This window comes from Epinephelus lanceolatus, chromosome 17, assembly GCF_041903045.1.
Source record: "Epinephelus lanceolatus isolate andai-2023 chromosome 17, ASM4190304v1, whole genome shotgun sequence".
NCBI classification, from domain to species: domain Eukaryota; kingdom Metazoa; phylum Chordata; class Actinopteri; order Perciformes; family Serranidae; genus Epinephelus; species Epinephelus lanceolatus.
This window is the reverse complement of record NC_135750.1, coordinates 28,618,573-28,640,314: the sequence shown is the minus strand read 5'-3', so window position 1 is coordinate 28,640,314 and position 21,742 is coordinate 28,618,573. Positions and strand designations below refer to the sequence as shown.

The window sequence follows — 21,742 nt, the reverse complement described above, 5'->3', positions numbered from 1 at the left end:
GCAAAAAGACCTCACATTAACAGCATTAATATCAGGTCACAGAGGTCAGCAGAGGAAGTGTTTAAAAATATGGCAGATGTGAGTGTAGATAAAACACATATAGCCTCATGATGTATGGGTCCAATATTAACCCTTTAATATATCAAGCAGTCAGTGGGATGGAGTTTTTATAGAAGTTCCCACACATTTTCATGGACAAACCTTCCAAATTTTTCAGATTCAAACTCTGTTCAAACATAATTTCAGCTAGCCGGCACTCATGAAGGGAGAGACAGAAAGTGGGGAGAAAATAAGGAAACGTGATTGATGATAAACTAAATGTTGTCACACATCGACACCTATTAGAGTTACGTTACACCGTTAGCTCCAGAAAATAAATGTGCAGTTATGTCACATTACTTGAAAGATTAGCCACATAAGATTACTGCAACAGTCTTATTACACACAACAAATCCATGACTTTTCAATACCTAAAAAGATTTCTACTAATTTTATGACTTTTCCCAGCCTGGACAATGTTATTGTGAAATTCCATGACTTTTCCAGGTTTTCAATCAACACATTCTCACTCCGACCTCGTCACATATTGACATTCTTGGTCATGGACTTTCCACATCCACATACGACGTGCAATGTGCGTTGGTTGTTGACGTTTCACAGGAAATTTAACGTTTACATAGAGTCACCTTCAAAATGAATGCACTATGTCGGTACAACACCAAATACACATGGCTGGGTTTAGGCAACAAAAGCACTTAGTTAGGTTTAGGAAAAAAGAACAGGGTTTGGCTTTATAATGTTATGGGACACGAACACCACTCTCTCGGGTGTTTGTTGGACCCATCCACCACTCCTCCCACCTGCCCCAGTCGAACTTTTGCCGCCTTAACTTTTGTCCTTGTCCCGCTAGATTTCCACCTGATGCCGCTGGGCACCGTTAAACTATAACAGCAACTGGCTGCGTATCATGCTGACGTTAGAGGACGCCTTTTTTGGTTGGTTTCTGACCCGGCAAGTCAATGCCCAAGCCCCGGATTTCGACAACTTCGGAGTGAGACCAAGTTCTTTCCATGATCGTGGAATAGCCAGCACTTTATTTAGTCACTCAAATTAACATGTTGAGTTGTAAATAAAACACAGATTATCTCAGTGTTTTTCCCCATACTCCCCATTGGAGCATCAGGTAAAGGTCCAGTGTGTACACTATAAAATCTGTCAAGTTGAAAAAAATCGACGAAAGCGATTGCCTTGAAAAAGTTAAGTCAACCTAACTACTGGTCTAAAGTTATGTTTACTTATAAATTAAAGTGTTTAATCACCTGAAACTAAGAACCATTGTGTTTTCATTTCCTCGGAGTGAGCTGTTTATATACTACTGTACATATAGAGTGAGTCCTCTTTTACAGAGTCCGCCATGTTGCTCTACAGTAGCCCAGAATAGACAAACCAAACACTTGGCACACAGGAGAAGTTTCAGTTGGTTGGAATCAGATCCTAACCACTGGATGCGACTAAATCCTACACACTAGAGTCGACCTTACAGTGATACTTTACCCAAAATGTACTTCTGGTGGAGCTTTGGGGCAATAATGTGACAAATGCTCCGCATTCAGTCATATTTCAGCAAAACAATGACAATTATATCAAGCATACTATGCACAATGTCACTGGAGGAGTGGATTCTGCTGCAGAGTTAGTTCACGCTAACAAGTTTTTACACTGTGAAAATGTGTCCCTATTAGAATCCATTGCAAGTGACTTGAATACAAGATTAACAGAGCTGTTGTTCTTCATGAAGGTGCAAATTACAAACTTTAACAGCCACCTTAAAGCCTGCAGGGTTTAGTGTTTGATAGTAAAGAATGATTTGACTTTAAAGGGCTGCTACCTGACCTTACAAGGTTTCATTACAAACAAATTCTGAATAAAACACTATTAATTCAATTTGCAACTTCAGTGTTACACCAGTATCATTAGCATATGCCCTCAAAGCCCACATGGGTCACATCCTACACCATAATACAGTGGTACAAAGGCCTAGTCCTTAAACCTGCATTAGTGTGTGTGTGTGTGTGTGTGTGTGTGTGTGTGTGTGAAAATTCTCTGTGGGTTCATCACTATGAATGACCACTTTCACATCGCACATAGTCAATTGATCCATCTATCCACCTATCTATCTTTCCATCCACCCATCCATTAGCTGTAACTGCTTATCCTTTGAGTCTCGGGGGAAGGCTGGACCGATCCCAGCTGACAATGGGCGAGAGGCGGGATACATCCTGGACAGGTCGTCCGTCAATCACAGGGCTGACACACAGAGACAGACAACCATTCAAGCTCACGCTCAAGTGGTTCTGTTCAGGACTTTTTGGAACCTTGGTGCTATCCAGTGAAGCCAGTGTCTCCTCTGGTTTTGATATATCAAGCCATGGAACCATTGTAATTAAGGATGCGTCGTCAGTGGAGGGTGCTGGACAGTAAAAAACAGAAGTAAACAGTAGCAGCAAGATGGCAGATTGCATTGATTACCTGTGAGCTTTTGTTCTGTCATTACAGATACTTGTTTCTATCCAATAAAATGATCCAGTAAAACAAGCATGGACCAACCATTATGATGAGAAGAATTCTTACTTGACTTCTCCGTTGTTGCCTTCTCCATCCTCTCTTCCCAGCCTGTAGAATATGACACACCCGCTGATGTCATCATGGTTAGCACTTCAAGGTTTTTGGTTTCAGCTGAGAACCAAATTTTCATGTTCCAGACCAATTTATTTTGGTTGAAGTAAGGGCCTGGTATTTAGTAGGCCAACTTTTTTCACCAACTGAAATAACACTGTGCCAAGTAGTACTGAAACATCTTATCAAATGATACCTGCATTTGATCCGTTTTGCACCCAGCTCTAGAAAAAAATACTATTTGTATGGTTTTGCTTGCAGCCAGTCACTCCAAGCGTTCTTTGATTTAATGTGACGTGTGATTGGGCACTACTGCAGCAGCCACAGCCATACAATCTGTGGGGTGGTGAAGTCGAGCATGACATATTTAACAGAGTTGGCAGTTCAGCGTGCCAAGATGGCATCCAAAAGGTTTGAAAGTATGGCTGTACTACACGCCTGTGTCATCTGGTGGCATTTTACGCAACTGAACGCTTCCATTCACATGATGGGCATCAAATGAAGTAAGAAACAAAAGGTATCAAATGAACTACTCTGTTATTATCATTATCACTTTGAGGGTACTGGTATTGATACTGGTATTGTAATTTTTTAAACAATATCCAGCCTTAGTTGAAATGCATTGAATGGTTCAAAACAGAATCCATCTCATGTTGGTGGAAAAGGGTACCACACAGACGGGCTAGCAGGTTCAAACCCAGAATCTTCTTGCTGTGAGGTGACGGTGCTGAACACTCAACCCTGCCACCCTTATTTGATCCATTGTCAATATAAAATATTGATTATTTCAGCTTAAAGTATTGTCAGGACTGTTTAAACCTGGAGCACTGAGTGGTTACAGTTATCAAGCTCAGAATATAAAACAGCCAGTAGTCTTGGATTCAGAACCACACCCAGAAAGTGAACTTCACAGACTGTGCTGGTATGTCATATCTCATGTTCCTCGTCCTCTGCGGGTGCAGGCTGGTCTAGACATACTGACAGCTGCTGAGAAGCAGCATCTCGCATCACCAAGTCCCTCCCCAGGACAGGAGCTCCTCTAAGTCTCATTAGGCCAAACTGGCAGCTCAAGTGAAAGGAAAGAGGGCCACGTGCCCAGCCTCCCATGGCAGAAACCTCCCCATCGCTCACAGGAGCTCTCATTACTTCTTCCCTCTTCCCTCCGTCCCCCCGGCCCCTCTCCTAAAGGCAGCCAGCTCCATCCATCAGATCTATTGATCCTGTCTCCCCCTGGTGTGGTACCTGCCTGTTTTTGAGACTAAGTGGGAAGGATGGCAGAGCTGGCATGATATTTCAGCTTTCCAGTGACAGCCACGTCCCCCAGGGATGTTACAAGGTGAACCTGTGTCTGGGCTTCTTGGAGGAAGTGCTCCACCGTGGATCTAAATGAAGGAGCTCTCCCCGGAGGAATTACTAACAATATGTTTTTCCTGCTCGGACATGGGAGCAATAATCAATTCTCTGTTGCTTCCGCTGCTGGTTCCACTAAGAAAAGAGTATCCCATTCCTTTTGATATTACACATGAGATGGCAGCGCAAATCTCTCTTTCCTCAAAACAAACCCCAACCTTTTTTTCTGAACACTGTCATGACTGTTGTTTATGGTTTGACAGTGATGTCTCACAAAGGAATGTGGATACTGTAAATCCTTCGAAAGAGATTTGATGGTGTGTCACACAGAGTTCCTCTTGACTTTGATCTTATTACTCTGATGGTTTTTGGGCAGAGAAGCAAGCTTAAGCTTTTAAAGCGATTGCCTTTGAGAAAAAACATTTTAGAGCAGTCTGACATGAGCACTTGTTAGACTTCTAACAGGGATTAAATACACAGTATGCGACACTATTCAGAAAATATTTGCTTTTTAATCCAAAATGTTTCTTCAGGTTTACTCAGAGGTAAACTGCGACAAATTTACTATTTTTAAGTGTGTTGTCTTTGTGTAATAGAGACAATTTAGTCCATTCCATCTAAGAAAAGATTTGTAGATGCAACATGCTGACGCCAGGCTGTATGCAGGAGCCAGGCCTCTGAGGTCATGAGTGTAAATTCCACCACCCTCATAACCCACCCCACAGCAAGTTATAAACAGACACCAAAAATGTCTCTAAAAGCTGGATTTACATTTCTGCGTTAAGAGGTTACATCATAGCTGATAAGTGCCTGGTCAAATAAAAGGTTTATACACTATGTAGGAATTTACAGTTGCTGTTTATTAACAGTATCGCCAGTTAAAGTGAAAGTGAAAGCCAACCCTAGATTCACTCTTATTTGTTATATTTGTTTTTTTCTGCACTGTGTTTGCAATTTTCTTAGCTGTCTCTTGACTGCATGTTGCTTACAATGTAACTACCTTTTTAAATTCTTGACCACACATGTGTGCTGTGTCCATAAACTTCCCAAATACAGCAATATAAGAAGAAAATGACAAAATACAGGCAGAGGGCAGAGTCTCTGTAGATAAATATATTTCCAGTGGGTCATAACGCTGAAAACACACCAAGCAGCGGCAAAGTGCGGCCTGTGACAAGCTGCTATGCAATGGCTATGGAAAGCTGCAGCAGCCGCTCTGAGCTGCGGCCATTTGATTTTGCAGCAAAGTGTGACCAAACCAACAAACAGCCAGGAAATATCAGCCGCCAATCAGTAAACAGAGTCCTGTGAAATGTTAACCTGTGTCACAAAGTATTTCTTCCCACCTAAAACACTTCGCTTCCGCTTCCTGGCTGCAGACAAATGTTATTATTGTGGCAAAGCACACTTCGCTTGCTGCTTGGTGTGTTTTGGTGTAAGTGATAATGAAGAGGAATTACTTTTGTATGAGTCTATATATTGTTTTTTAGGAAAATCCTACATAGTATATCTTTAAGGGGTTTGAAGACAGACTCCTCCTTTTCAGTGTCAGTGTTTTTTAGTAAATCCACATCTACCACAAGACCTCTTTTAGAAGCAATCAGCACTCGCAATGAATGATAGAATGCAACAAGTAAGATAATGCACAGTGGGTGGGTCATTGTTTGTGAAATAAACCCCCACATGGTGATGCAGGACACTAACGTGGAGGGGTCTCAAATCATCTGCTATACATTATCCCACTTGTTACGGCAACTTGCAAAAGAAATCCAAAATTTGACACAAAACATTGATTTAAAAATGATTTTACTGATTTAAAAATGACTTTATTGCTTCCCCTAAGCATCTGTGATCAGAAGTGCATACATTGCAACGGTCTGTCACTCATAGCAGTGGTCTGCTATTCACAAATAACAGACCGCAGAAGGTTGTAATGGAAACATCAGAGTCAGTATTCAACTTAGCCATGTAATAATGCATATTAGTATCAACCTTAATGTTATACCAGTTATATAAGTATGTGTTCATAAAGTACACGCGTAGCCCAGCAACACTCTGTATGAAAATATGAAGGAAAGAATGTAAATAGAGCTAGTGTGGGGAATATAATTAAAGCATCATGTACCATTCATCCATCTAGCATTGCAGAGGTGATAACAGCGGGCAAAATCAGATGTTGAACTATAAATCACATCCTCAGTGTTAGCTGTACCTATAGATACAGACCTATACAGCTCCTTATACAGCTTCTACCTTTGACTAAGGTTGTTTTTTCTGCCTTACTCAATCTACTTTGAGATTTATTCCAAACAACTGAAACTCAGAAAAACATCCCTTATTGTGTGCCCAGGAGTTGTTCTGGGAAAGAGCTGCAAGAAAAAGGGCGATAAAACATGAATTGGTTCAATCACTGTTGTGATGTATGTTCCTCTATGAAAGTTGGAGTGGGGCTGTAAGAGCTTATCATTGTCACAGTGGTGCTATTAAACAGTCCTGTTCTTCAGTGGCCATCCTCTACTTGGTACAGCATTATCATCATACAGTTTCCACTATCAGTCCAGTCCCAGTGGTTCACAGCACTTCATCTCACACTCTTTCATTTTTAAGGAATATCAGATATCTGATGCTTGAGTCATCAGTGATTTAAATATCTTTTAATGTGGCTTTCTGTTATTTTTTCCTCAGGGTCTTCGTGCTCAGATAGATCACATGTGGGCTAATTATTCCAAGTTCAGTCTGAATGATTAAATATGTAAATGAGTAATATTTCTGATTGGGTTCCTGCAGAATCAGTACATCTCTCTCTGTCTCGGTGCACTTGCAGACACATGTTGTACGCACACCTTCCACTTCTGTCCTCTCACACTATTTCTTCTACAGGGCTCTCAGTTTTTCCATGTGTAATTTCTGAAAGGGCAAGCGTCGTAAATTAGATATATCAAAATGAAGATTAAAGTACACATGTGCTTGCACTTCCGAGTGCATTCCCTCCAATCTTGTGATTTCTCATACAGCCTTAAGTGATGGAAATAGGTCTGTTTCTGAGGAGATTGCAGCTCCCACCAGCACAGTGTTTATAATTAAGTGTGATTTTCAACGTCAGGATCAGACCACAGGAATAAAAGGGGAAAATAAGACAGGCTATTTCCTGTTGTCTCTGCTCGGTTTAGTCTGTTTTCCATTTGTGCCATACTTCCTCTACTGGACAGAAAAATAAGCAGATTTTGAATTTGGAAGACTTGCAATTAAATGATTTAAAATGCTTATTAATGCCACAGGAACTTCCTCCCTATTTAATTGCTCAGATGAATTTATTCAACAGTTGAGTAAAGTGCAGGGTGAATTTGAATGAGCTCCGAAAACCACTGGAAGAGTCGGGTAAATAGGCCACTTGCAGACAGCGGTGAGTTCAGTGTCCAGTTTTGCAAAACACCTCTCGGGAGAGTTACCTTCACTGACTCGGTGACCAGAACTGACACAGTTGCTCACACATAACAAAGGTGTCAGTTTCAGAGGAGCATACAGGGATCTCTGAGGAAGCAAAAGGCATGAATAAAAAATAAAAAAAAAACCTCAATTTGCATTCATTAGTGGTGTCTGTGACACTGGCTGAAGCGGAGCGAGGGGAAAATCTGCAACATGATCTTTGAATCTCCCATGGTTCAGAGAGTTTGTACATGTACCTGTCAGACAACATAACAACTCAGCAGGGAATCAAATAAACAAATCCAAGCCTCAGCCCCAAATCCCCTGATACAGACACACTCCTAAAATCATTCATTCATATTCAGTCATGAACTACCCTTCATAAATCCAGAGAAATGTGAATACAGGGTGGAACATCAGTTGTATTTGCATGTCATTTTCAGATTTTTTCATCAGTATTTCTCCCTGTTTATTTTTGTCATTGCTTTGAAGGCAGACTTGGACAGACTCCTGTGAACAAAGTGACACATGAAAATACTTAAAAAAGAAACAATTAGTACGGGAAACAAACCATTTAATCTCCCCTCCCTGGCACATTTTCCACCGTTTTATTGATTAATTAATTTATTCAGTGTTGAAAGTTCCATGCTGCATGAGCAAAAACCTGCCAGGAGACTATCCAATTGACTATTTGCCAAACCGCTCCCCCAAACAACAGTTGCCCAATCATAGCTTAGCAACCGTAACTATGCACTGCAGGTCTGTCAAGCTCTGGATTTCTGCTGCAGGGATGCTGACGCCTGGGACATATAGCTTTATTATTCAAGCACAATAGCAGAACCAGGAACACCTTTGTTGGCCAAGTATGTGTACACATACAAGGAATATAACTCTTGTTTTTGGCATTGCTCTCACTTACGCATACATAGACATAACAGCTAGGAGCAAGGATAACAAAGGTGGACACATAAAGGCAGGGAATAGACAGGAATATTATCAACACAAGTATGTGAAAGAATAGGTGTTTATATAAGTATTATACACCGATCAGCCAAAACATTAAAACCACTGACAGGTGAAGTGAATATTATTAATCACCTTGTTTCAATGCAATAATCTGCTGGAGAACCTTTGGTCCTAGTATTCCTGTGGATGCAGCTTGATACAAACCACCCAGCCAAACACTGTTACAGACCAAGTACCCCCCCTCATGTCAACCGCACTCCCTCATGGTAGTGGCCCCCTCAGTAGGACAATGCACCATGCTAAACTGCAAAAACTGTTCAGGAATGTCCTGAGGAACGTGACAAAGAGCTCAAGGTGTCGACCTGGCCTCTAAACTCCAGACCCCATCCAACTGAGCATCTATGGGACTTGCTGGTACCTCATCTTGCAACCCACAGGACTCAAAGTATCCGTCGCCAACACCCTGGTGCCACCAGAGGTCCAGTGTCAATGCCTGGACAGGTCCGAGCCAAGTCTGACCCACGGTGGGACCTCGGACCTGTCGAGGCGTGGACACAGGACCTCCGGGGTACCGGCATGTCCCATGGGTGCTTGATTAGAATGGGATCTGATGAATTTGGAGGCCATATCGACACTTTGAGCTCTTTGTCACATTCCTCTAGTCAGTCCAGAACAGTTTTTGCTGAGTGACATGGTGCATTGTCCTGCTGGGGGGCCACTGTAGTCAGGGAGTGCTATTCACATGAAGGTGGGTACCTGGTCTTTAACAGTGTTTGGGTGGGAGGTACGTATCAAGTGGCATCGACATGAACGGCAGGACCAAAGGTTTCCTAGCAGAACTTTGCACTGAAACAAGATGATCAGTGTTACTCTGTTCACCTGTCAGTGATTTTAATGTCTTGGCCAGTGTATATAGTAATGATAATAATAATGTAGAATACACCATGTCATATATCATGAAAGTAGCCATCAAGTGCATATTTGGATTAAGAGGCTTCTTGTTTTAAGTCAGCTGGAAAACATCAAAAACTTTGCATTTCTTTCGCATAGTTTTTCTTTTTACTCTCAGTACATACTGCAGGTGCGTACTGTTGCACTGAGTATCAATACAACTGGGACATACTTTTTTGTTATAACATTGCGCTTTGAACTTTGACCCTATTGCTCATCTAGCCGTCGCACAAAATTCAAAGTATGAAGAGAAAGTATGCAATCTGGAACACACCAGATGTTAACGTCAACACTTAACATTACCTTGGAGATACAACAAAATGCCATTCGCAGAAGGTCTCCAGAGATGAAGGTCAACTTGGAGAGCTCTGTTATAACTGCATAAATTGTAGATGCTAACATGCAGCAATATATTCCTGACAGTTGAATAACATATGTATTTCTATCATTGTTGTAGTTATGTCCTTTCTTTGTTGGTTATCTTTATGATTATTATTTTCACTTTATTCCTTTTACTACTATATAATTGACTGCTTGTCACTCACTTAAATGCACCGTCATCTGTCATTGCGGCTTCTGTCAGTTGTCAGTGAGCTGTCATCTGTCTGCAGCTCAGCCCGTGTGACAAATCTTCCGCTGTGCAAAGGATTATGGATCAGAATAGCCAGAAAAGCATGCTGACTTGATGTTTTAAACCAACTAAGCTAATGTTAGGTCAGTAAGATAGGCACGTACAGCTGATGAACTCTGCTAACAGCAGTGTCTGTCTGAAATCATGACCCTTTGTTTCAAAAATAACTACAAATTTTGTGTGGTAAATCTGCCACTGTCATCAGCAACAGAAACTAAGAGGCAGACAAGACCATATGGAAAAGAGTGTGCAAATAAAACTGATTAGAATAATATATTGTAATACTATATAATAACATTCTGTAATATCATAGCAAACACAGAAACAAAGGGCTTCACACTGCATGGTGCTTCATTTTACATCAGGAAACATCTCACCCTGCTATATCTGCCTGCTGAAAACCATCTGGGTTTTTCTCCGTGGCCATTTTATGAGCAGAGCTGCCATGCGGGGCACAGTATGGCGCACAGATTCAATTATGAGGTGGGGGTGTTTGGCAGGAAGGTGTGTGTGCCAGGCTCTGTCTGTATGCTGCCTGAGGCTGATAGATGTGGAGACTTGTGGCCTGGCAAGTGGTTTGCAACCTGTCAGTAATGTGAGAAAGGCCCATTGTGCTGCTGGAAAAACCCCGATGCACTCAGCTGTGTTTACAGCCCACAGAGCCGGAGTGCAGACACGCCTCTGAGGATCCCTCAACAGCCCCCTGCTCCAAAAACACAGGGCAGAATCAGATGGAGACAAAGCAACATCATCCCATTTTCCCCACCATGTCCTCTGTGAGGCTGCCTCCCAATTAGCCACACCAGCGCTGCCGAGGCGAGATAACAATAGAAGCCCATGTATCCCCTAAAGACCTCACTAGAGGACCTTTATTACCGTATTGATATCTCCTACATGTCACCACTGCCCTCACTTGCCTGGCAGCATGCCCGCACATTTTATATGAGGGAAAATAACCAGAGGGGCTGTAACTCAATACAAGAAGAAAACAGCAGGACACAACATTAGGCTGAACGGTACATGCTGTAATTAGTGAGATGCTGTAAGGAATAAATATAAAATATGATACAGCGAGTTCAAGCTGCACAGTAAATTAAAAAACTGATTAATGGGCAAAAGTACAAAAATGGGAAACCCAGTGGAATGAAGTAGATATTCTGCTGACATACAGTAAAATACAAATAACACACAATCAGTGGCAGGTACAATTATTTCAGAAAAACAGCAGTTGCAAAAACGTATGCATATGTGTCCACTGATATTTATCCTTCAATATTTCCTACATGCAGAGGACATAATTTGACGGATGTATTTTAAAACAGAGAGCATCTCTGAGAGCATACAGTGCTTTAAGACAGGGAGAAGGAAATCTAAATATTGCATTTTCCACACAAAGAAAACAAAGTGTTCAAGTTAGCTCACATTCTGTAGCACCACAAATGAGTTATTTCATGGACAAAATTACATGTAACTGATGTCCAATCGTACAGAAACACACAAGTGCCTAGCTTACCTAAAGATGAAGCATATGTATTCATTCATGTGCAAGACTGTTCCCAGTAAAACGAGTTTAGATTGTCCACTGGGTCCTTGGCCAAAATTCAGTCAAGTGGTTGTCGTGAGCGATTAGTGATTTTTTTCGGCTTCAGGTTTGCTATTTTAAAAAGTGTAATTTGTCACTTCTAAAAGAAGAAATAACACCTTCTTGCTTTTACAAATTAAAAAATTCACGAGTAATGTACCCAACCTTTGGTCAATTCAGTTTACTCAGGGGTTTTGCTGATACAGCGTTACTGTAACGTATGGTGGATAATGTTAGCTAATGCTAGCAAACACTGGATCGATATTGCTGTGTAACTGACATTACTGAGTTACTAGCTTTTACTTGTGGCCACAAAAACTCAACAGCAATGTCTCTTTCCAGAAATCATGACCTGGTTACTCAAGCAGTTTCTTGTAGGAACTACTTTCTTTAAATCAAACTACACCTGCCAACCGTATCACCCTGCAGAGGGAAGCATGCGTCTACTGTTAGCTCATCTAGCACCACTGAGCTCAGCTGAGGAGAACACCAGTAGTGCTTATATCTTGTGCTGTCATAAGCACGAATTCCCCATCCAAGAGTATGTGTGCGCTTCCTTCTGTGCAGTGATACAGTTGGTGGATGTAGTTCAGTAAAAAGAAAATAGTTCCTACATGAAACTGCTCACAACCAGGTCTGTGGATTATCTTGAGTAACTGGGTCATGATTTCTGGAAAGAGACATTTTTGGTGCTTTGAGCACCACAAACCGAGTGCCATCTAGTCAAATCGTATTGGAAAGAAGGCAGATATCTTTACAGCCGATATCTCCAAAACTTTGCAGCTCACACCAGAACAATCTAGACTGATAAGTAGCAGGTAAATACATCTTTTTTGAATTGGGGGTGTACTGTCCCTTTAAGGCTGATAATTTGAAACTTCTGAGACTCAACATGTTTGCACATGGCAACAGATCAGAGCAACTGAAAAACCCTTAATAAACCAAATAATCTTACAACTGGTCACATTCTTACAATAAACCCTTATGAAACAAAATTCCACCTATTTCTTCAGCACTAGTAAGACATGACATGAAAACCTGTTTCCAAAAACATCTCAATTGAAAAAATAATCACTATGTCAGCTCTGTGGCCCAAGGCACTCTCTACCTGCTTAAACTCAGGCTGGCAAGATTTGAGGAACTTCATAAATTTGCATTAAAGTTTCTCATATTTTGCATTTATATCAAAATCCTTCATGTTCTTCCATTTGTAGTTGGATCAAATGTTACACAGACTTTCCAAGGCTTTGTACTGGAAACTTTCAGCAGTACCACAGAGGCTGGCTGTGAAGCCCTTTGAGTGAGGCTTTACAGTAAATGGATATGGGGTCAGTCCTACTGCAAAGCTGAGGTCAGGCTGTCAGAGAGCCAGTCTGTGTGTGAGTGGTCATAAAACATGACAAGCATCCATTTCAAATGCCCCAGCTGTCACTGAAGTACTGGTCCTCTTCTTCCTCCTCTTCCTCCTCTTCTTCTTCTTCCGTCTCATTTTTCATGAGGTCATCATCTCGTAACTCGTTCACTTCCTCTTCCTCCTCTTCTTCCTCTTTGAGCTGTGCAAGCATAGTTTGTAAAGTGGCTTTTACTTCCTGGACCTCCTTTTCCAGCGACTGTGCAGTGTGAGTTAAGAAAGAATCGGCTGCTACAGACACAAACTGAGAGTCACACATTAACATGTAAATAAAAACGCATGCCAGCAGACAAATATGCGGGAAAATGTGACACTTGTGGCCCTCATTGGTTAATGGTAATAACAGAGGACAGCCATAACCTGATGAAGTCATCAATCTCCAATTTGGCCACCAAACGGATTACTGGGACAGATCATCAAGTCATACCCAATTTAACCCCATCCAATTCACTATTCATGAGCACATCTCGTCTGTGGCGCTGGGCATCGGTGTGGGGACCCAAGCAAACAGACTGCCTAGCTAAATTATTCATAAACCATCAATGTAACGGGATAGAGGCTGGGATGGGGGGGGGGAAACTCAAATTAATTGTGCGAGTGTCCATCTTAAGTGGCAAATCAAAGGGATGGCTTTGATGGCAGTTGGGGCCTGATGGCTCGTTTTACTGTCTGAATGGACACAGATTGTCCTCATTCATAATTAACCAGCCGTTAAAGAGCTTTCCATGAGTACTGCAGACGGTTCACTTTTAAGGCAACATGGTCCGAACGGGACGACGGAGGTCAGAATCACAGAGATAGACGTAATTTTGCCTACCTACATCTGTTTTTTTCAATCCCATTCTCGGTGGTTGTCCATCTACCTCCTTGTATGGAGAGCAGAGACTCAATTAAGACCCTTACAGACTGGAGGTTTGATCTTCCCGTCACTATGGCAACAGTAGCATCATCCCAAGCTCAGTCTCTGTTCAATTTCTGTAACCCAACAACAATATTGTCCTGTATCTTCAGTGTCCTCTAGTGTCCACGGCGCTTTTGCACGAATGCATCGACTTCAAAACGCCAAGATGACTGGCATGTAAGGACGCGGCGACAGAGAGGTGGAGAGAAGCGGGCCAATCTGTCTATCTCTGACTGCCAGGCTGCACTGATATCATGCAAACAGTGGAGGAGCCTGTGCTGACCCCCCTGACAGCCCAGCGGGAGACTTGAATCTCTAATCAGATGTGAAAAAAGTCCGGCCACACTTCAACAGAGAGTGAAGGACGTACTGCAAAACACACGTCTTTTAGAGATCCTTTAACGAAATAAATGTCTTCATCAGATTAGGAAAGTATTTCTGGCAGCCCATGTTCAAAGAGGAGAAATGAGGTGTGACGTGAAATAAATACATTTAAAAAGAAGCAGGCTAGGTGGCAAATTTTCTTCATCCTGGTGTTGAAATATCGCCTTTTCTATCTGTCTTAATAAGCCCACAGTGTAGAGGGGAAAAGTGGAGCGAGAAAAACACACTAATCTATTTCCAATCAGCTTTCTAATTAGCGCGGAAAATGATGTATTGTGACCTGTAATCAGCTTCAACAGTTTCATTTGAGTCATTATCATGGATATTGTAATTTCCTCCGAGCCAGATCCAGCAAGTGGAAGTGAGCAGACGGAGGAGGAGGAGGAGGGGAGGAGGGGTGAGGAGAGGAAGGGAGGGTCAGCAGGAGTATGGACATTAAGATATGACAGGAGCAGAGTCATTACAGTCGCATTCCTCTATCTGTCGAGGCGCTGCCCCTGTCGGCCGACTTTAATCTCGGCCCGTGGTGACTGGCAGCCCACATCAAGCGCCCTCCAATAACCTCGCTTGGACTTTTACCATTTCATTTTATAGTTGGCACGTCCAGCGTGTCAAGAAAAATCCTCTGATCCCAGTTTATCTTCAATTCCCTCCCTGAATGGACCCATAATGTCAGATAAGACAGGTTGATTTTTCCTTGAAAGGTAAAGTCACATAACATCAGTCAGTCTAAAGGCAGTTTGGATGTGTACTTTTGAGAGTTGGAAGGCCTGGAGGAAACTGGGTCCTTTAGATGGATGGACGGAGACAGAAACTCACACACAGATACAGTCCGTTTATATGATGTATGTATATTTAGAGAGCAGTGAAAGGATATGGGTGAGGGCCTGATCGCGGTTCAGTATGGCCGTCTGCAATTCATCTTCCAAGGTCATTAGTCTGTCACTGATCTGCTCGCAGCGCTCGGTCAGGTCTGCAGCCTCGCTGCACCCGTCCTGGCAAAGAAAAGGAATGAAATTATGGGTGAGGAAAGGAAGACAGGATCAACAATTGATGCTGCAATGCCTCGAGTTAGTCTGTCTAACAATAACAACAAGAATAAATGAGGATTTTAATACTGGTATAACAACAATACTGAAATATTTGGAGTCATCTAGTAAAACAGATTGGGAGCATCTGCTGTTTTGAAGCAGTGCAACATTAGCATTGTTATTTTTTTACTGAGAATTAGCAGGTATCTAAAAGTTCACTTGAGTATATTTTACATCAACATGCAACTACTGATTTTCTCAAAATGGCCGTGTAACTATGTTTTTAGCAGGTGATACCACAAACACCTCCAATGTCACAACAGTAAGAAAGAGGAGTCATGTACAACATGACATACATGACATACAACAAATTAAGATGGAGGTGGACCCTTTGTGATGACACCATGGCTACACCTTAGTATAGCACTTACTGAAGAGGTAAATTTGCAATTAAGTATTGCACTTTCACAAAGCAGAGGCCATGATACCTTGACTTTTAGTCTCTAGTATGGATCAAACTCCAAAGCACTTGATCCTACATTTCCCACAATGCACCTGGATAGAGTCTTTCATCAGCCCCTAGCTGCCTGGTAAACAACCACATCACCCAAATCCCACACCTCAGATTTGTAACCCAAACTTTTTAGTGTCGTCATGTTACTGAAATTTCTGACTTTGAAACAACATCTTAAAAAATATCAATATTCAACACTATTTTCGATACCATGGGGAAAAATTTACACTGAGGGCATCCAATTTAATTTCTTTATTACCATTATTATATGTTTTTTATGTTTCTGTTTCTCTCTGATCAGTAAACTGAACTTCATGTGTAAACCTGGTGGCGTGCCCCAACACTAAAAACCCACACTGTGTTATGACCATGCTTTAAAGCATTGCTAACGCCTAAACAGAGAATAATGACTGTAGTTGAAAGGCATTATAGCTGTCAGTTTAAACTGATCAGTGTCTTAGTTGTATTTTGTGGAGACATATGATATGATACAGTATCTTGTGATTTAATATGAGGTAATATTATAACTACACTTATAGCAAAGATCCACAATCCTCTTCTTGCAATATCTTGTTTAAAAAAAGTCATTAGAACTATAAAACACTTACGTGCTTATAATTAACTTCATGCTGAACAGCGCTACAGGTAACACCTGTGCAACAACATCTGTAGCATTACTGTGTCATTTACTGTGTGTGTTAGGGAACCCCTATAAACTTGTATTTGGTAATCTTGTCACCTCTTGGATAAACTAGCAAAAGCATAACCAAAAAAGTTGTTTATTGTTATTATTAACCCCAAGATTAAACCTACGGGAGACTTCATGCCCAACTGTGACTTCAAACAGAGGTGATTTTCTGTTTTTTGTGATCATTGATTTATGAAGATATACTTAGATTGTTGCTCTTTGTACTGCTGGCACAGCTGCAACCGTGACTCACGTTAGACTTCCCTGCAGATTTTTAAATTACTTTTACCCGACTGCTGATAAATTCTCAAATTGACCATCATAACATTATACTGACAATATGTACACTTAAATGGTGCTACAATATATTTACATTTAGATGCACTAAATTATGTCCAACAACACAAATCCACTCAGATGGGGGTCTGTAGTCTGATATCAATGTAGTATCTGTCATCAAACAGGCTTGAAATGCAGACTATCATCATTACATGTACAAAGGTGCGACACCAGACATACAGATTATGGAAAACATGAATAGTGTATTCTGTGTGCCTTCATACTAGTTTGTATAATTGTCCATGTTTTAGAAATAAAACTAGCCCATACGTTGCCACACAGTCCAGCTTCTCATTTTCATCAAACCAAAATAATTCAGGATTTTTGTTCTGCATTCTTACAAAGGTGCACGGAAGTTATCATTTAAAGTATGAGTGTGTACTCAGAGCACGGACTAAGATGGTCAAGAAAACCAGCCGAAGCTTGTATGCACAGTTGTGTTCTCCAAAACCCAACCCAGTTGTTAAAGGCACTGTATGTAAGAATGTGGCCAAAACGGTTACTGCACTCAAATTCAAAATACTGCCGTGAGTTGTGCAAGTCCGGCTTCTCTGCTGCTAACGCTGCTGCCGGGATACAGCTGAGGAGGAGCCGGCTGCTAATGCTATGTACCGGGACACTGCTAATGCTGCTTGCCATGCTGCTGTCGTAACTGTAACTCATGCTGAGACTCTACTGACTTCAAAACATAAACATGATTTGCGGACTGTAAAATTCTTTTTTAAATGCGAATATTCTGGCTGTACTATTGTTGTTGGTGAGATCAGTATGTTATATTAAGATTATTCCTTAGTCTCTGTGACATATTAGGATTTACAACTATTTGCTTTAGATTTCTTACATATAGCTCCTTTAAAATTGTACATTTCTGCCAACTGTGGATATGTTAGATTTGCAAGTTATTATGTAGTTGATACCTTGAAACTTTTCTTTTCAACAACCCTGTGGTTAATGTGTGGTTAAGTTAAGGCTCAGACAACACTTGGTTATGGTTAGGAAAAGATCATGCTTTGGGTGGGGGCATATTCCTGGCAGGAAAAGCAGCAATGTCTCTGCAAAAAAACAAGAAAAAAATTGTTGTTTGGTGCCTAATACGCTGCTAGAAACACAGCAATGACTGACTAAATCACAGCTGGTTTTGTTGTTGGTCTCCAACAGTGGTCTGCAGTGGCCTAGATGTCTCACCATCCACCATCACCTCCATCTCCAGATAACAGAGTCAGCTCATATACTACATCACTTTAGAAACGCTGATACAACACATATGAAACGTGCAAATGTAACCAAGTTTTTGGGAACCCCTGTGGTGCATGTCAAACAAATAAAGTTGGCACTCTAGACTGAGGAATAATAATGACACTTTTACACCCAAGAATAGTGAGTTTGTGTTAAAATATTTCAATTAAATATTCAGGATTGTAGGACTGTTTGTAGGACCGTTTAAAGGTACTGTACGAAGGCCTACTTGAGTTACAATAATTGCTGTTATACAAGTATGAAGAGGACATTAAGTGCAAAATCTTTTCATTTTAACCTGTCTTGCCTTGAGATGTTTCTCTTTAATTTTAGTTTCAATAATGTCAAATTGCATAATGTGCTCTTATAACCATGACTCAGAGCTGAAGGAGCTTTTCAGAGTTTTCAAAGACTCATTTCATCTCTTTCACACTAAATCCTTGACAGTGTTTCAACCAGACAGTGGAGAGAGGCTGGGCAGACATTCAGTGGCGTATCTGCAGATCACCAGACTCAGTGCTGTGAGGCCAAGTGTGTGCTGCAGGATGGTGGATGGTGAGATGGTGGGGATGTCAGGGTGGTGGTGGAGGAGCAGAGTGCAGTAGGGCACGGAGCATTCAGAGAGCAGAGCTGGCCGTAATTAGAACAGGCCCCTTTGCAGACATCGTGTCCTAGTTTCTTCACACTTATCAAGCATAGAGAACACAAACACACACACACACAAGAGCACACAGACATAAAGCAAATAGACACACACACATGCACGCACGACCCAGTGTTCTCATCAAACAGCACATAGAGAGTCTAATCTGACTCATAGCTGCAGGTAGAAAATTTCAACTCCCTACAGCTCAGAGGTGTCAAAACAATCACTGGAAAGTCATGTCTCTGGTCTCTGTCCTGGAATAGCACTACTTCTCTGGATGATGTAACACCCCAAAAGAAATGTACAACAACAACAGGCCTGAGGCGCGACGATATGTACAAGTCCTCCCTGATGCAATTAAGGACTTAAGTGAGACTTAAAGGCAAAATGGAACAAAGGGTTTAAAGAAAACATCATGTTTTTGCGTGTGAGGCTTTTAAATGAACAAACAATCACTGACACAATCCTCTGTCCGCAGGCGTCACCTTGTGTAAAGCCCGGATCCTAGTCCTCCTATACCAAGACAGTCCGCTTATAGATTGACTGAGCTGTTTGTTTGTCGAGGTTAGGAGCTTCTTTAGCAGATAAGATCCCTGTGTTTGTGCAGCTGATTGATTCTAAACTTTACAGCCTTCAGTCATGACACTGTTGGAAATATCCCCTGGTACACAAAGCTTTTAAACAACTATTGAAAAGATGCTGTTTTGCTCCTGCTGCTGCTAAAACAATACAAATTACTTTCTCTGCTACCTCTGCCTTTGACAAACAAGGAAACGTGTGAAATGAGATTTCAACAACATGCCAATTTGTCTAATAGAATCCCGGGCATACATGTATTGGCGCGTTGATTCCTGATGCACATTACTGCTAATGTTATTAGAGCAAAGGTAAACAAAGCAGACTGCAGAAGCATGAGCAGATTATTCATAAATTCAATATTCAGACTCATGTATGCATTGGTATGCTTATTTAAGCAATAATGAGTGAGAGACAGCAGGTAATTGTGCATGCTCCCCCGGGTGCTGTTAGGCCCGACACTTTGTGCGGGCAATACAAAGCAATGATATTGCACTGGTATTACACTCAAGGTCATAATTGCTTGTACAAACAATGAAGGAGCTGAATTCATTTTAAACTCAAAAGTAAATTAGCTTATGATTAAGTAGCGTCTTTGTTATCACTGATGCTCTGTTGGTAGAGATGCTATCAGTTTCCAAGAACGTCTACAAGGTCATTATTAAGTATGTGCAGAGACAGTGTGAGGTGTTACTGACTGAAACTGTGCCCCAATTCTCTACTACACGCTAATTCAAATTAGGTTTTGAGGATGTGGTGTTTTCACACTGGAAAAGTGTCAAAGTAAGTACAAGAAGTAAGAACTGTTACCTCTCTCTGTGACAGCTTACCGGCTCCGAACTGTTGTTGGGAACATGCTGGCTTATTAACATTAAATTAGCTTGGCTCATTATTAGCTGGTAACTAGCTTCTAGCAGTCCGGACCACTATGCAGAAGGAAGGATGGCGAGGCGTTCAGGTGCTGTTCACTTACCACAAAACAATAAACATGTCCTTGTCGTGAGGTTGAACAGTAGCCAAGAGCTTCTCTAGTCACCTAATTCTACTGCTGTCATCATTCTTTGCTGCCTTCTGTGCTGTCTTCACCACCACACCCTGAGAGAGCTGCTTCCCTCCACACACACCTTGAAGTACACGTCACACCCTCACAGGTTACCCACAATGCCACCGCCCTTACAGGGGAAAAAGGGTGAGCTGGTAACAGTATGCACACATACACACTATGCAGACATAGGGCCTGTGTCCACACAGCAGCTGACTTCTTTTTTCAGTTGTTCCCTATGATGAGAGAGTGTATGTGACTTCATGCAGCAACCAGGAGCCTTTTTTCCGAGCGCTCCAGCTTTTGAGTGCAGCTGCTCCAAGCACCTCTAGTTGAAAATCTCGGAACGTTTCAGAAAGATGCTGGTGGCATCACTGCAGTTCCTTTAGCTACTGTATGATAGGTCAATCCGAAACTATCACAACAAAGTCAGAAAAGCGTGGGAGCAGATCATCAGGACACTGAATGTTGCTGGTGAATGTTGTGCTATTATCACTTCATGCATTGTAAGCTTGTTGTTAACTGTATAGTCAACTCTCTGTTAATGACTGATTGATTGATTTTTATTTGTGTCATGCACACGTCCATGTGCTCAACCCTCGTGGGTTTACAATACATCTTTACAATGATGTTGCAGTTACAATCAAAAGTATGCTATTTAACTACTCAGTCCAGAAACAGAACACTCTGCCTCCTATCCCAGACCTGACAAAGACATTCAGCCACAAAATGTTCCCTTTCTGAAACAAAACTCAAATTTTTTATGATCATCCAACCAAAAAAAAAACACAACATAGATAGAGGTCATCCTACTGAAAAGTACATTCCTTATGTCTTCATATACAGGACAGTCGAACAAGAAGTGAACCTCACTCTCAGCTTCACCTAAATTACGCAACAAACAAATTCTGTCCTCTGGGGTGGCATTAAACCTTCCAGTCCCTAAGGCTAATGGTGACGTTCCTGAGTGCAACTCTGCATATAGGGATCTTTGTCTTTTGTTTAGATTATACTTCACGTAAGGTTCCACACTGTAGCGGTTCTTTATGAGACAATAAGTTGGTAGTTTTGGTTCATACCATATATCATCAGACCATTTTTCTCTAAACATGTGAAACATTTCACTCCTAACCTCCTGAATATCACAAAGGGACCTGCTCTGAAAAAAAAAGACAAGTTGTTCAGTTGCTTAATGTAGCATTACATTAGCTACATAGCTAACGTTAGCGTCAAGATATTGTTGGCATAGAAGCATACCCACTGAGGCTGTTCTCATGTGTTGTTTGTACATTTTCCTATGAAGAGTAATGCACAAAAAATTGTACATATCCCACACAGTCATGAGCCAGTAATTTGTGCATAACCTAAGTATTTTTTAAGAGGGAAGTGGCC

The 21,742-nt window shown here is 41.4% G+C and overlaps 1 protein-coding gene across 2 annotated transcripts in view; it reads right to left on the bottom strand.

Annotated features, from left to right (window-relative positions):
- Positions 1 to 11,004: 11,004 nt before the first annotated feature.
- The window catches only part of disc1 (DISC1 scaffold protein), a 57,795-nt gene continuing 47,057 nt past the window's right edge, over positions 11,005 to 21,742 (bottom strand). For both annotated transcript variants that reach the window (XM_078176187.1, XM_078176186.1), the window contains exons 13-14: positions 15,157 to 15,273; positions 11,005 to 13,195 (exon numbers count right to left, since the gene is read on the bottom strand). In XM_078176187.1, coding sequence (XP_078032313.1) covers positions 12,995 to 13,195; positions 15,157 to 15,273 — 318 coding nt within the window. In that variant the 3' untranslated portion in view covers positions 11,005 to 12,994. The remainder of the gene's footprint in view (positions 13,196 to 15,156; positions 15,274 to 21,742) is intronic.